At 42.5% G+C, this 16,317-nt stretch overlaps 1 protein-coding gene across 1 annotated transcript in view; it reads right to left on the bottom strand.

Annotated features, from left to right (window-relative positions):
• The window catches only part of CTNNAL1 (catenin alpha like 1), a gene marked incomplete at its 5' end in the record, with an annotated part of 66,823 nt that extends 62,083 nt beyond the window's left edge, over positions 1–4,740 (bottom strand). The window contains one exon of the mRNA XM_083873415.1: positions 4,615–4,740. Coding sequence (XP_083729541.1) covers positions 4,615–4,740 — 126 coding nt within the window. The remainder of the gene's footprint in view (positions 1–4,614) is intronic.
• Positions 4,741–16,317: the final 11,577 nt, after the last annotated feature.

The raw sequence follows: 16,317 nt of genomic DNA, 5'->3' as shown, positions 1-16,317 counted from the left end.
TATGTCACATACTCCACTATGTCAGTGTTTCCCTGGTACTGTGGAGCACAGAATTCAACATGGTACTACTGCACCCCACGCTGCTTCACAAGTGCCAAACAAAAAAAGAATCACCTCTGCACTCTGCTTGCTAATTCATGCTACCAACCCCATGTGCAGATGGCAGTCACTGCTGATCCACATTCAGCTTGTCTTCCAGGACTCCCATGCAAAGTTTTCCTGTGGACAGTTGATCCCAGCCTGTACTGCTGCATGGTGTTGCCCTGGCTCAGATGCATCATTTGGACTTCACAAACTTCCTGTCATATCATCTTTCCAGGCTGTCCTTCTGTCTAGCAGCCCCGTCATCCACAGTGTCAGACACTCCCCAACTTGCTGTAGGGAAGTTCACATGCCTGTTGAACATGCTGCTCCATGCTCACCCCAACATTCAGATCATTAATAAAGATGTTAAATGTTAACAGTACTGGACCCCATATCAGTCCCTGATAATTGACAAAAAAAAAAAAAAAACAAACCAAAAAAACACAGAAAAGTTTACAGATTATATACAGACCTCAAGCTTGCTGCACAATGGCTATTCTAAAGTCATACCTTCAGTCTGAAAACTGCATCAGTGAGCTTTTCACATTATTTGGAAAACATCAGCTACAGGTTCTCCTTTGGGCTCTAATACACAACTCCAGAAACTTCTGGAAAAACAGAACACTGGCAGAACATTATATAATGTTATACAACATTTACTGAAATTGGAATTATTTTAGCTAGCTTCAGAGAAAGCAAGGAAACAATACGAGAGTAAAGAACAGGTTTGTTTCATTCACCTCAAGGCACTGTTAACTTATGTAGAACCTAAGACTGACAACAACAGCATTCAGAAGCATTGGTATCATGGGCTTTTTGTAGCTAAAATAAAGAAAAGCTTAAAAGCTTATATTTTTTACTATACAGATCAAGTCAATTCCAAAATCTCTGGCAGGATCTCCTATACCAAGAAAATTGGAAAAGCATGTTCAGTAACATACGGGCACACAATCACTCTCCGAAGTGCCTATGACAAAATGGGCCTTCTGACAGTTGAGCAGCTGTAATCACACTGGTCTGCATTCTGGATGCTGGAAGATAGGTCAGCTTCAACTGTGAAAAGTGACTTTGTTCTTTTGGGAATATAGAAGTATAGGATGATTTGGGATGCAAGCGAAAGGTCACCTAGTTCCAATCCTGCTCTGCCAAGGGCTGGGACATCTTCCACTAGATCAGGTTGCTCAGAGCCCCATCCAATCTGGCCTTAAACACTTCCAGGGATGGGGCACCCACAGCATCTCTGGAAAACCCACTGCACTCTGTGCACCCACTGCAGCTACACAACTCACCACTCTCACAGAGAAGAATTTCTTTCTAACATCTAATCTAAACATATCTACTTTCAGCTTAAAGCCATTCTCCCTTGCCCCATATCACTTCACACCTTTGTGGAAAATTCCTCTCCAGCTTTCTTGCTGGTCCTCTTTAGGTACTAGAAGGCTGCAAGAAGTCTCTCCAGAGCCTTCTCTTCTCCAGGGAGACAGATCTCAAAGTTTCCCGCTTTTTCCCAAGTACCTGACTGTGAAGGTACACAAATACCTATTCTGCTGTTTCTCAAAAGGCTTTCTTAGAACAGATGTAGACAGACCAACTCCTACAGCTGTGAAGGTACCCGACTGCTCCGACACCAGCAAACAGGTACAGAATGGCAGCTGCGGAAGCCACTGGTGGAGCCACATCCTGAAAAGCGCTTTTTCCCTGTCTTTGCTTTTCCTCAACTGTTTAAATGACTTGTTATTAAATGACTCAGCACTGACCACTTCAAACACCCTTCCTGACGTGTGTTGCCAAAACCTTTTCATTAAAAAAATGAACCCCAAAATAATTAGACTGGAAATGGGTAGCAGCAGTGAAGGAGATACCTAGGCTTTTAAAGAATGCCATAGTATTTATGCATGGAAAACCGAACTAAAGACACCTATCTTGGAGAAGAAAATAATACTTTATTGTAAAGAAAATCGTGGTGCTTGACCCCAGAAGCCATATTTTCTGAGCTGCATGCCACATGCTTTGCAAAATACTGTACAATATTCTTTTCACAGTACAGCGATGTAGGTAGTGACAAAGAAGTGTTAGCAAATATGCTTAATACTGTGGCTTAAATTTATCATCTGTGGCACTCTTAAAAATGGGCCACATCAGGGTCTGAACAGATCTAGTTTAACTCTGTAAATACTCTAAGTTCCAAAACAAAATTTAATTGGTTTAGTAAGTACATGCAGTAATGACTCTAAGGGTTTCTCCTGCTGGAAAAATAGGAATCTTGTACCTGCTGATAGCAAATGTACTCGGTTACAACATAGTCTGAAAGGAAAAAAAACCCAAGCTGCAAATGCAATTAAAAAGAATCAAGCAAAACCAACCCTCACAATGCTGAAGAACAAGCAGGCAAACACATGTTTACAATATTACAATGAGGACGATGTACTTTACAGTACATGAATTTAAATAAGAATCAATGCAGTTGTTTTTTTTTTTTTGCTTAAAGAAAAGACTTAGCCCCACATGAGAGATTGAAAGTGAGTTTGTCAGACAAGGCACCTTTTGTTTCCTCTTTGCTTAAAATAAGTAGTGAAAAGCAGCAGGAACATTCTGACTATTTTTTTTCAGTAGTATACAAGTATCACATAGCCCTTCTCAGATCTTAACAAAAGGGTGAACTGTGAAGTTAACTTCACAGTAGGAACAAAGCCCTTCACAAGTGTATTTTGTACAAGCAGACAAACAAAGTCCTGAGGGTTACTGCATGCACAGCTTATGCAGAATCTACAAGCAAATTCTGAGACTAAGAAGGACTCTATAAACACCATTGTGCATGAATTTCCAAACAAAGCCGGCCGGTGAGATCTCAACTGAGCAATCCAGATGGAATGGTACAGGCAGAACCGATAAACCACTACAGCAAGAGGGGCATTTTACCAGGCAGGTGTAGGGAGCTATTGCTGACACCATCAGCAACTTCAGCCTGAACCCGAGCAGAGCTCAGCGCTGGCGCTCCAGGGAACACACCAGTCTCGAGTCTGGAGCGCCTTAGCGGGAAAACAGTGAGCTCTGACTGCTCACAGCCACTCAGACACCCTCGATACAGGGAAGGGAGAGCTGCTCAGCCCTGCTGGAAGACGCTGTCATGGGCTTTGTGGTCAATGAAAAATCATACATGACACGCTTCTCTGTGGGTCTGTTGCAAAGGTAATAAGACCATTGTTATTGGAGTGTACTCCAGAGAAATAAGAAGATCTTCACATAAATCTGTTAAAAGTACATATTTTAACATATGCAACTAAATTCAGCTTTTGCAACTGGATGTGTTTCTGCTTGCTCTTAAGCTTCCTAAAAAAGGTCTCCCTATTTTATCTCAGTTGTTTCAGGACTAGGAAATTCATTTAAATTTACTTTGCTTTGGAGCAAGTGATTGAATCCCTTTGAAGGGCTCTGCTGTACTGACTGTGATTTCTCCAAACAGAAAAATAATACACATTATCAGGATGGGTACAGAAACACAATTACCCATCAGTCTTCCTGCAGCCCAGACATACAAACGCAGAACAAGACTTATCGCAGTTTGTTTCCAGATGCATCCTAAAGGATATAAACACTATTTGACCTCACCAGGACTAGTTATTTTTGCATAGCTGTTACATATTGTTTAAAGATTCTGTAGACAGGTTTTGACTTGCTAACTTTATTGATCAGTGCTCAAAGCACAAAAAACCTATACAGCCAACACTGTGCTGTTTTCAGACATTATTTTTCAAGAAAAAAGCCCCCAAAACCACGAACAACAAAAAACACCAACGCCAAAGTGACTGGCATGTAATTACTTAGCAGAGCACCGAAAAGCCCGATTTGGGAGGGTTTTACGGTCATTTAGCACTAGGCGGGACATGTTAAAAGGTCATCAAGACAATTTGCCTATTATGGAACCTCTTAAAACCCGGGCACCACTCCGGGGTGCAGCGGGAGCTCCAATCAATGCACCGCTCGGGGCCAGACCGCGAAAACACAAAGCTCCGCCGGAGCCCCCGGCAGAGGAGCGCTCTCCCGGGCGCCGGGCCGGGGGGCGAGGAGCGCGCTCCCAGCCGGGAGGGCTCGGGAAAGCGGGAGGCTCGGGAAAGCGGGAGGCTCGGGCAAGCGGGAGGCTCGGGCAGCCGGGAGGGCTCGGGCAGCCGGGAGGGCTCGGGAAGGCGGGAGGCTCGGGCAGCCGGGAGGGCTCGGGAAGCCGGGGCAGCCCCTCCGCCCCCACCCGCGGCGGTGTCCCGGGGCTGGGAGCGCGGGCGGCCCCGCAGCGCCCGGCCTTACGCAACGCTCCCCGCGACCTTGCGGGAACTTGGGGGTCTTTCCCGCGGAGGGAGGCGCGGGCAGCATCACCCGCCCGGCACACGGCGGGACCCCGGGAGGGAGGGGGCGCGGCCGGAGACCCGAGCGCGAAACTTCGGCGGCGGCCGAGCCCCGTCCCGGGCGGGCAGAGCCCCCCGGAGGGCGCGGGAGGAGGGGGGGTGGGAAATCCTTCTCCCGCGGGGCTTTTCCTACCTGCGACACCAGCGGCACCAGCGTCTGCTCCACGGAGCGCGTGCGGATCTCCAGCCCCGCGTCCGCGCCCAGCCCCGACGAGGACGACGAGGAGACGCCGCTGCTGCTGCACGGGGACGTGGCCATGGCGGGGGAGCCGCGCCGGGACCCCCGTCCGCCCGTCCGGCCGCACCACCACCGCCGCCGCTGCTCTCCCTCCTGCCCTCACGGGCGGCCCGCGCCCGCCGCTCCCCTCACACCGCCCCGCTCCCCTGGCACCGCCCCGCTCCCGGGCCGCCCCCGCCCCCGCCGGGCCCCGCTCCGCTCCCGCTCCCGCCGCGCCGGGCGATGGATGCCGCGCGCGCGCGCCCGGCCCCCCCTCAGCGGCCCCTTCCCCGCCCCTCGGGACGGGATGGATTTAAAGCGGCAGCTCCCCTCGCCCGCCTCCCGCCCTCCCTGAGCCCTTCCTCTCCCGCAGCCCCCCGCCCCGCCGCCGGCGGAGGAAGGGAACCGAGACTGGTCCCGCTCCCGCCCGGAGTTTCCCGTCCCGTCTCGCTTGGCGGAGGGTCCCTGCCCGGGGGGGAGGCCGTGGCGGGCGGTGTGTGAGGGCTCGGCGGCCCCGGGGAGGCGGCACTCCCGGCCCGGGCCCGTCGGGAAGTGCGGGGCGCCCGGGGGGGGGGGGGGGGGGGGGCAGGAGAGGCAGCCGGGAGCCGCTCTCCCCTCGGGAAGGGCTGCAGTCACCCCTCGCCCGCTTTGAGCATCCGGGGGGCTGATGAGGCGTCTCAAACTAAACGCCGTCAGCTCCGCTCTCAGAAGCCTCACGGCGAAGGGGAAAAAAGGCTGTGGGTGATTTGTATTCCGCACCTGGCCGCCCTTGGAGAGCAGCTATCCTGCTTATCCGGGTTTGCCCAGCCTGGTGCTCAAGCAAGAACATCTCCAATTAATCTAGCAAAAAGAAGGCAAAAGTGATTCAGAGTGGTTTGGTTTGTGTTGTGGGGTTTGTTATGGGCTAAATTCACTTCTCCACTTTGTTTAGTAACCTGTGTTTGAAAAGTATCCGCACATGGACGCCTACAGGTCTCGTTTGACTTGTGTAAATTTGGTACGGCTGCTGCTTCTACAGGCTTATCTTCCCAAAACTGTAGATAGGGAAGGGAGCTCTCCTGGCCGCTCCCCAAACCAAGGTGCAGAGCAGCTCCAGCCCAGCTGTGCGGGCAGGCAAGCCCTGGGCAGGGGCAGGGACAGTAAATCACTTCCATGTAACTACTTGGTTTCCTGGTCAGAACCGATGATTTGTGTTTGACTGCTCAGCTCTGGCACAACACAACTCTGTCATCGTGTCTTCGGCTTTTTTTATATATATTTTAGATCAGGGACTTGGTGTCATTTTATGTCTTTGAAAAGATTTCTGACCCTTTTTGCACAGAGCATCTTTTCCACGACTTTGAAACCCAGACATAAGATAAAGGGCAATATTTGTTGTCTTTTAGAGTCCTATGGACTTATCCATATTTATTAAAAAAGAAAATTGCCAGCGCTGCTAGTATAACACTAGATAACGATATGGCCTGGCTCTTCAGGAAATTGGTTTCCAACACAGTCTCATATTTTCTAAAATGACATCTTACATAACATCAAGTGTTTCAGGAGAGAACTGAAGGCTTAAACCTGCCAGGGTACAAAAACATCTGAATGGCCGTGTATACTAGAAATAAATGCTAGTCATGCTTGATCAAAGGGGTTTAGAGCACACTTGAGATTCCTTGTTTTGTTTTTCTCATGAACTTTTCATTTTCTTACAACATCTTTTGTTGTTTTTCAGGTAATACGTTTTTCTTTTACCTCTCAATAGCCATGTTCTAAGCTTTGGCAACAACTGCTTTCTTTTACATTTTGATAGAGTACTGAGGGCAGGTATGGCTGCAGCCTCCCCAAGACTCTACACTGGTACAGGAGAGTTCTGGATCGTGAGCAGAAGCATCCACCAAAGTGTCAGTAATACCAGAGAGAAGTGCATTCCTTTTCCCCTGTTATTCCCATTTATTGACTATTTTATGAATGTTGCCATAATGCAAATTAACTGTCATCAGCATCTACAGATAAAAATCTATGATTCACATCAGGAATGCTCTAGAAGGACATGAACACTTGAATGCACAGGTGGTTTATAATTTAACAATTTGTGTCACTTAATTTCAAAGACAGCTGCCTGTTGTCTTCAACACAATAGTGGATCAGACATTCCAAGAGTGACATTTTCTGATTCAAAGCAGTGTTAGTAACAGGTTAATGATTAATTTTGAAGATTGTAACTATTCTTTTTGAAAAAGAAGAAACATTGAGTTTAAAAGTGGCAAAGATAGTTTAAAAATAATTTCTTACACTTAGTAGACAAATCATGTGAACTTTGCAATGCCTTTCTGCAGACAGAAATCCTGTTACCAATCTACCACTTTGTTTTACTGCTTGCATTTTGTTTTCGCTCAAGAAGCAGCATCAGTGGGTGGTGCTAGTGACAACACTGTCTGGCTCTCCCAGTTCTCCTCCTCAGGTGCTCCCAGTTTTAAGCAGGAAAACCACTGCTCTGCTTCTGGAATCCTGTGCTAGGCAAACAGAGAGCATGTGTGATGTTTTTAATATAACACAGTTGAAAAGCTCTAGCATGCTGCAGACTAATACCTTTGAAGACACCTTGAGGAGATCGTCAAACATCATAGCCTGGAGCTTAATTGTGCTTTTTAATTATGTTAAGACAATTTGAATGAGCCAGTGTGATAGATTGCAACCACACCTTTGGCACGCGAACACATACCTCTGAGGGAGCACACTGTGCAAAGCACAGCAGAAGAACATTTTGCATACAAACATCTCCAGCTCACAAAAGCAGTAGCCCATCACCCCACAAAGAACATCCCTCCTGGCTGGAGGGTGTGGGGACCACCCACTGGCCACAGCAGTCTCATGTTACCACTTGAGTTACCACCGTTCAACTCTGCTTTTGAACCTGTAAAGCATTTGAAGTGTGGAGGACAAGAGCAATGCCTAATGGGCTATATTTCTAACTTCATAACTTAGTCAGTGGTCAAGGGGAAGGAAATGATTCATATCCTCATAGCATTATGAACATGTCAATCTGGTCCTCCTTGTATTGTTTCCAGGCTTCACTCAATGAAGTGACACCTGCTCCTCTGCCCATGATCTCCTGTGAGCTTGGGTTCTGTGACTGGTGGCAAGCTCCTACACAGAATGTAAGCCAGTTTTCCCTTCACTTTTATTGTTCCTATCTGAAGTAGCTTCTGTGGGAGACAGCATTACTACCCAGCACAATGCTGTGCCAATGTTCTTAGACAAAAGTGCTGTTCCCCACACTCTGACATTCTGTCAAGGATGGCTGTTTTGAGCCTTTATGAGTAGTTAGCCCTCTAACCATGGATACTGACCTCTTAGTTTTGATAAGAATTATAGGAAACGTACTGAGTGTACTGAGCATGCTACCTGTGCCATGGCTTGTTTGAAGAAGCTGTCAGTCAGTCTCAGTTTGATGGACCAGCTGGCACCTGCTCTTACCTTCTAGCTGTGTGTGTGTCCCCTGGCCTGTTTAAAGCAAAACTAGATGGGTAACGTGAAAATGGTTTAAATTATGCTTTTGTTAATCTGATCATTTTGACCAGCATAAGGTTCAGCAGTGAAGATGGAAGCCTTTTCCACATGGAGAAACCTTCCTTAGGGAAGCAGGTTATAGTTGTTCCATATGTGCTGTTGAGGCACATGCAGCAAGGCAGATGCCATTTAAGCAGTCAAGACGGGTTTGAACATGTGAGCTGTGAAGAGGAGCTTAGCAGTTTCTGTCCACAAGGAGCAGTTGGTCTAGGAAGCACAAACTGCAGGGAGAACAGGGAAATACTAGTAAAGGTCAGCTGATAGCATCAGAGGGCTTTTTAGTCAATTTTGATAATGAGCACTTTTCAACACATGCTTATAATGAATAAGGCATAGGAATTAGCTAAATTATTAACACTTAGAGGATGAATTCCAAGGAGTAATTGGTCTTTCTACTCCCACAGAGAGCATCCCAAATATCCAGGGGTGAGAGGAAGCAGTGCCTCCATTGCTTCCTTATCTCCCAGCTGCAGTCTGGAAAGCAGAGCTGAGTGGGCTAAGTGTCAGATTGCTCTCTTTCTCTTTCCTCCAGGTGAGATTAAAGTTATAGCAGTGTGGGAGGGGAAAGCACATCAATCATCCTTCCAGATGAAATTTAGAAATCCACTTGAAGATTAAGCTTTTCTCTCGGTTGCCTCTAGTTTCCTCTAAAATTTGACAAAGTCATTTTTTTTTTTTTAGTGGGGATGTTCTGCAGGCAGCTTGTGAAATCAGTAATTTTAAAGAAGGCTAAAAAAATTCTTTTGAGAAATGTAAAAAGATGAGAGACAAGCATTGCATGAAATGTCTAGTCCAGATTGTTAGTGGTTATTAACTCCAAAGTACATTACTTCTTTATAAAAACAATCAATCTTTTATATTTGCTTCATGCCCCATAGTAAAATACTCTTTACAAAGACTACTTTTTTTTTTTTTTTTTTTTTTTTTTTTTTTTTTTTTTTTTACATAGAGAACATTTTATGTGCCTCTACAGTGACTATATCTGTCATTTTGTGAATTTACTAGTTTCACAGTGGGATTGCAGCAGTTATTACAGAAACTATGAAGAAGAGGGGATATAAAAGTAATGGATAGACGTACCTGAAGGATTACAAGCTACTGTCTATTTTTATCTGAAGGTTTATCCAGGGTAATGATATAATAATATATATATATTCAATATAGATAATATCTGTGCCCATACAGCCAGAGGGTGATTTCAAGCTCTCTCTGCCTTTGAGTTTACGAGGTGGTAGCTGTCAAAATCTTCAGCAAGTAACAGCTATTTGGCCATGCTACCAAATGTGGTACACCTCCAAAATGCTTCTGTCCCCTTCATCAGAGGAAAATTAGGAATCTTGTTTGGATGGTCAGACACTGATAGTCCATCATGGCTTCACTGCCTCTTTTAAAGAGCTCAAAAGAATACAGTTACCTATGCTAGTTCTCCAGGAAGTCTAAGGACATGGTATTTTTCATCTATCCCAGCACCATCAGGAGGCTTCTGTAATAAGAAGCAGTTTTTGAGAACTACATGAATGTAGGCACAAAACATATATTTCCTGTATCATGCTGAACACAAAGAGCACAGAAGCCTTAATCAACCAATCAAAATTAAAGAAAACATTAAAGTCAGGGTCTGAAGGTTATATCCCACTTTTTCACTGATGTTTCCTACCCAGGCCACCTGCAGTTGTAGAAGATGTGTGTCTGAGGTAGGGAAAAGTAAGGGAACAATTTTCAATCTTGTAAAAATTTGCTTTTTAAATGATATCAGGAGACTATTGGCAAGGAAAGATGTGGTGGATAATATATAATGGATAATGCTAGAGTTACCCAAGACTTTCCACTGTAAGACCCATGCTTTTGGTTGAATATGAATATATTAAGCTTTAAAACAGGTACTACGTACTGCAGGAGAAGTTGAAGCTATGTAATAAAGCCTGGGGTTTTGGTTGTTTTTTTTTTTTTTTTTTTTTTTGGTGTGTATTTAGAGCTTCCTTGTGCTGTCCTTTAATACATATTACTGATATATAGACTTGAGTCTAACACTGACATTGGTGTGACAGCTTTTGGAGGTGAAAAGTCTCATCAGTTTAGCTTCAGCTGTGAATTTGGCCTTATTTCAAAAGGACATCTGAAAAATACGATTTCAATTTGACCTGTAAGTAGGAATTTATGTCCAGTTTTGTAAAATCATACCCTAGGAATGGTAGAGTGCAGGATTCTTTTCAGACAAACACTATATTGATTTATCAATGGGTTGCTATACTCTTTTAAACTCAGTGCTGCTGTAACATCTCAGGCAAAATCCCCTGGATGATCAGTTTCTAGATATTAAGCAAAAGTTTTGCCTTCTTTCCTTGCCGTCTGTGAAGTTCTTTTGCACATACATATTTTCAAAGGACTGTGGCTGAGGCTTATTCATTACATCAAGGACCTTGTTGTAAACAGGAGCCTACACCAGTTTTAGAACAAGGCATGAGCATCCTTGCAATATGCAGATACAGGATAATCAACCCTCATGAAAGTCTTAAACTGACCTGTAGCTAGCACTGGGAATAAGCTTTTGATGCCAAATCCTTTATCTCTTTCAAATCTGTGATCATCCTAGCACTGAGTGGTATTTTGTTGTTTTTTTAACAGTTCCTATGGGTTATAAAATAAATATGGAGGATTAAAGGTTTGAAGAAATCTCTAGCCTGCAAAATCTTTAAGAGCATTTGCCACCTAGCAACAGCCAGGAACGTGCATTTCCTTCAAACAATCTGCAATTGTGTGATTCAGAAAAAACCTCCACAGTGTTTATAACTGCAATTGTAACTTATGTAGGAAGGAAAAATGCAGCAAAAGGCTCTGGTTGCATCACTGACAAAGGATTTCATTACCATAAGAAGTCCCTAACAGGGTGACAAATAATCAAGATTAAAAAGAATGTGTGAGACCAGCAGAAAGGGAAACAATGACGTTCCCATTATAGCTGTGGCCTTTGCAATAAATGATATGTCAGCTTTTCCATTTTGAATTGTGCTGAATAACTTGGTGATTTTAATTCATCAGCAAATGAATACTTAGATTAGAAGCTATTTCTTTTCAAATGTGTGCTTGCTAACTTTGTCATGCAATAAACACCACACTCCTTAAAAAGTGTGATAGTATAGATACTGCTTATAGATGTTAATGATTTAAACCACAGATACTCTATTAGTTTGCTCAGATATGTGAGGAAAGTATGGGAATTATATGAGAGGAGCTGTAATTGCAACATGCATGAGCTGGCTAGCTATCAAAATCCTGTTGGTCTGCATTTTGTGATGTTAATGAGATAGTAGGGGAAAATTACAGAGATGCTAATGCACATGGGTTCTATTTAGATGATTATCATGCATAAGTCTGCAACATCTAAGAATATACTTTATTGAGTATCAATTATCCCAGTTGCTTGGTTTTCCCCCTTTTTTAAAAAAATCTCCTTAAAGGAAAGAACCTGGGGATATCTAAGGACACTGCAATTTTCAGACCTCCCTGACCTCAAAACCATTGTCATTTGTTAAGGAATTTCACCCATGTGACATTGTTAAATTAACCTGGATCTGTTCTGAAAAAATGAGCAGCTTCTAGACTTGTGTTCGTAGCATTACTTAAAATTCCTTATTAACAGGGTACTAAACCCCACTTTGTTTCAGTGTATGTTCTTTTTAAAACATGGGTTGTACTTTCTCAGTTAACAAACCCACTTAAGCCCAACAAAGACATTACTAATACACATTACTAACAAAATACTTTCAATGCTAAAAGATATTGTTCCTAACCCCTTACAGGCAGCTGGTAGGATTCAATTCTGTTTCTGGCAGCAGGAGAGTACATGTTGAAGTATCAGAATTGGAGCAGAAAATTGTAAGTGCAGCTGAAATGGAAGGGGAAGCGGCAAGCTATTGCCAAGGGAGCACAAGGATTTTTGAAATAAGTACATTCAGTGAGTTTATACTAAATATTAAAAGTTCCAGAAAGCATAATATAAATAACTGAAAATTTAGAAGCCTCTCTTTTTCAGTCATGCTCAAAGTACTAAAAGCATTTCTTAGAACCTAACATTTGTAGTGAATTGCCAGTGCAATATCAGCCATTTTTGGAAAACATCCTGATGTAGACAGGCCCTAATAGGCAAAAGTTTTGAAAGCAAAATGAGGTGTTGCAGTGTAAGGAGAACATTGACAGAATGGATTTTTGCTGCACTCACTAACAGTAGTCTTGACCTGGGGACTCTTCCATTGATGTACTTTGGAGTGGTCCCACATGAGAACTGCATGTTCAGGTATGCTTGGGACACTGTTCATGTTCCTCAGCAGGAGCAAGTTTGCAGATCACAGGTGGACAGCACTTCAAAGTCCAAGTTTCTTCTTTCACTGTTGGTCTACTGTAGCAAACAGAATGTGAAATCTAATTGTGGGCTTTGGATAAGGAGAAAATACTTTCCTAATCAATGTTTCTTTGATCCTGCCATAAAGGATGGCAAAAAATCTGCTTCTTTGAAAAGAGGAGAAACCAATCTATTGGAGACAGTTTGTGTTTTCAGAGTTCCAGGATTCATGCCAGCTATTTAGCCTGTAAGTTGCTTCCGAATTCTCAAGACTTCATTTACTGTCTATGCCTCTATATGTACCCATTTTGATTTCTCACAATACTATGTATCTTACCAAGCAGCATAACTAGAAAAATATCACTCTACTTTAAAACAGTCTATTTTTTGGAACTTAAAATATCACAGAGTGATATGTAATTGATAATTATATCCTTATGGAATTACTCCCTACTCTGCTTAAATACTCATGTATGCTCAAATACTGGTACACATCGGGTAGGGAATTTCCAGCAGAAACTGCAACAACTGTATTTTATCTATCTCTGTGTCCTTCTCAAAAATTATGATCAAGGTGCTGAGGGGATACAATCATAGCAAATTATTGTATTCTTTTAGCTCTAGCAGAGCTTATCCTTGACTTTGAAAGATAGATGATTAAGATTCACATTTTTTAAAAAATGGGCACAGCAGAGGCAAGACATAAAGTGAAAATCCACCTAGATTAGTGTAGCCCGGTGTACAAGTCACACATGTAGCTTTCATAACCTGATTTAAATCCCTGCTTAGCCAGCTTCAGATCATGGTCTTGAAACTAAATTCCCACTTCCCATCTGCGTGTTTAGCTATGAATGTTTCAAGGTGGTGTCTTTTTTTGAAGAAATCTCAGTCAGGCTTTGTCTTCATTCAGATACAAAACAGAAACTGCTGTGTTCCCCACAATTAATTCTTACCTAAATTCAGGGAAACAAAAAAGAGTCAATAGTATCTTTTCAGTCTTGACATTTTACTAATGTACTTACGATTTACTGCTCTTTTTATTTCAAAATAGAGTCGAGACTTAAAAGTGGGATCTGGAACAACTCATACTCTGTTTAGCAATGTTTCTGAAGGTTTACCTTTCATCCCAAACAAAGAAGGGTAGAGTCCACTTAAGGTTTTAAACATCATTTTCTTTTGTCCTTCCTAATGTTCTTTTCAGTATCTGAAAGTGCTTTAAAACATTTCCCTCCAAAGCCTTCATAATGGAAACTGAATTAATACTTTTGACTCCTAAATCATGCATCATTTTGCTCCTTCCTTAAAAAACTTTCTTAAAAAGAAGTCAGATATTAAATATGAGTTTCAGAGAAAGTTCAGGGTTCCAAGGGCACTTTATAAAAGGCATGAGAAGCTGTCTTCAGACAGGGATTTTGTGTATTTATGTAGATCCCAACAGACTTAATGTGCATGATGGAACTGTACTATAGCCGTGCAATTTGAATTAAACTGTTACTTTTATATCTCTTATCACAACTCCTTTCCAGTTAACATTCTCCTCATTTAAAGCTGGCATTTGTAATCCCTTGGGATATTTCCCCCCCAATTTTTACAGATCAAAATATTCATAAGATTAGAATCAGTAGTTTGTCATATTCCTCATTTGAATACAGCAAACCTGCTTACAGTTGATTCTGTTGTACTTGGTCACAGTTCTCTAGCAAGGAAGAATAAAACCCTACAAACTGTTTTAATGCCTTATACTTCTACCATTAGGATTTCATTGAAGAAAATTCTTTGGTGATAGTCAAAACCCTTCAGACACTGGCCTAAAACTGTTGCAGTGGAAGTCAGCTGTCATTTCCTGAGTCCTCTGGGTCAGGCACATTTGTGAAATCAATAAAAAGCCCATTTGTGAATTCCCATTTACATAGCCCAAGCTCTGGTCATGAAGCTATATTCTGGCTTCCCACCATCTGATAACTTTTCTTACTTAGCATCTGTTGGGCACTATGGATGCTCTCAGTTTTTGGCAGACTAGTGTGGAAAGATTGCTAGCAGGATTTAGGTTCAGGGAATATGCACCTATTAAACCTTACAATATTTATAGTTGCCATGACTCTATTTTTGTCCTGTTCTAGAGTTGATAGTGAGAGACAGTTTATCCCTATTTACTCATCTCTTTTTACATTTATTTCCTGTCTAATGTGATGGATGCAAATTGGGAGGGAAGGAGAGAGGGGAGGAGGAAGGGGAGGAATTCCTTTGCTGCTCTTTGATTATGTGACCCTGAACAGTACTGATTATCAAGTATCCCAGTAGTTGATTTCACCTTCTAATAATGAATTCACTCTGTAATGATACATATGATTAGTTATTCCTCTGCTTTTCAGAAATACAGACTTCAAAGTCAAAGATCAGTGACAAACTCCGAGAGAACAGAAGTAGATTTGTTCCCAATAAGAAGGTACTACATTTTTTTTCCTTTCTTGGCAATTTTCCTGCAGAAGAATCAGTCACTGATTTTCTGTGTGGTTTTGTTTTTTTTAAGAGATTTCCCTTTGATTCTAAGAATGTTCTGAAAGCTGATCCATCCATAGTTAATATTCTCTTTTCTCCATTATTTATGTGAGGCTGCTGGGAGAATTGGTGTAGTCAATTCTCTGGCTTCTACTTTCTATAGATCCCAGCCTTGAAGAGCAGCTTGGAGAGTAAGAAAAAGTAACAAAGTAATAAATGGTCTTATTGTTCCACAAGACCTCATACAACTCCAAAAAAAAAAAAAAAAAAAAAAAAAAGAGGATTTGCATGGTTTAGCTGAGTAGGTGTTTTAATGATTACTAGTTGAAACATGTTGCTGTGTAGACTTTTATCCCTTTCCAGTGGATGACAGACAAAATTTTGATACTGTTAATTGAAAGGTAATTTAGAAGAGTTTTTTAGGTGGGAAAGTAGGACCATGTTCAGCCTTGGAAGAAGACAATGCCAGGAACTATGATCAAGGATAAAAAGGCTAAGTTTAGGCCACTCCTTTCAATTTTTTTATCTGAGGTCAAACCCTTATTGTTAATAGCTGCCTCTCTTTGTGCTAAGTCATGCAGTTTAGGTCCCATATTAAAAAATACCATTACAATCCAACATGGACATTTCAATTCATACTTTTCCAACCATGCAGCTGTTAAGCCCTAACCAGTTCATTCATAGCCATTCAATATGAGAAGGAACTTTTCAGCCAACTTTAATATTACTTCATGGAGGTGTTCCATGTTTTCAGAGGAATGTTTAAAATCAATGCCTGTTGGCAAATGGAGATGGCTGAGCCTCCTCTGTTCCACAGCACTAAAGCACAGAGGGCAGGCAAGGCCAACAAGCTAAGCAGGCTTGTTGTACACAGCTTTCTTTTAGGACAATTTCTCTAAGTTAAGCTTAGAAAAATTTTGCTAAGCTCGAAGTTGAATATAGATGGAACCTCTTGCTCCCTCATCTATACAGAGCTAGGAACCTTTAACTATCACCATTTCTGACCTAAGACTTAAATACTTGGAGAAAACTGTTGATCACTAAATCAGAGATTAGAACAGGAATCTGGAACCCTATAACAAGCTAAGCTTGAAGATACTCTTGGAATATGGTTCCCTAATGTTCATAGGTATGTAGCACATCTTAGTTTAACAAAGGGATACTGGATTAAGTCACAATATCTATTATAAGTCACAAAACTGGTAGTTCCTGAAAATGCCTCTGCA

Source organism: Zosterops lateralis, assembly GCF_965231275.1.
Source record: "Zosterops lateralis genome assembly, chromosome: 1".
NCBI classification, from domain to species: Eukaryota; Metazoa; Chordata; class Aves; order Passeriformes; family Zosteropidae; genus Zosterops; species Zosterops lateralis.
The sequence above is the reverse complement of the archived record's forward strand: the minus strand, read 5'-3'. Positions and strand labels throughout refer to the sequence as shown.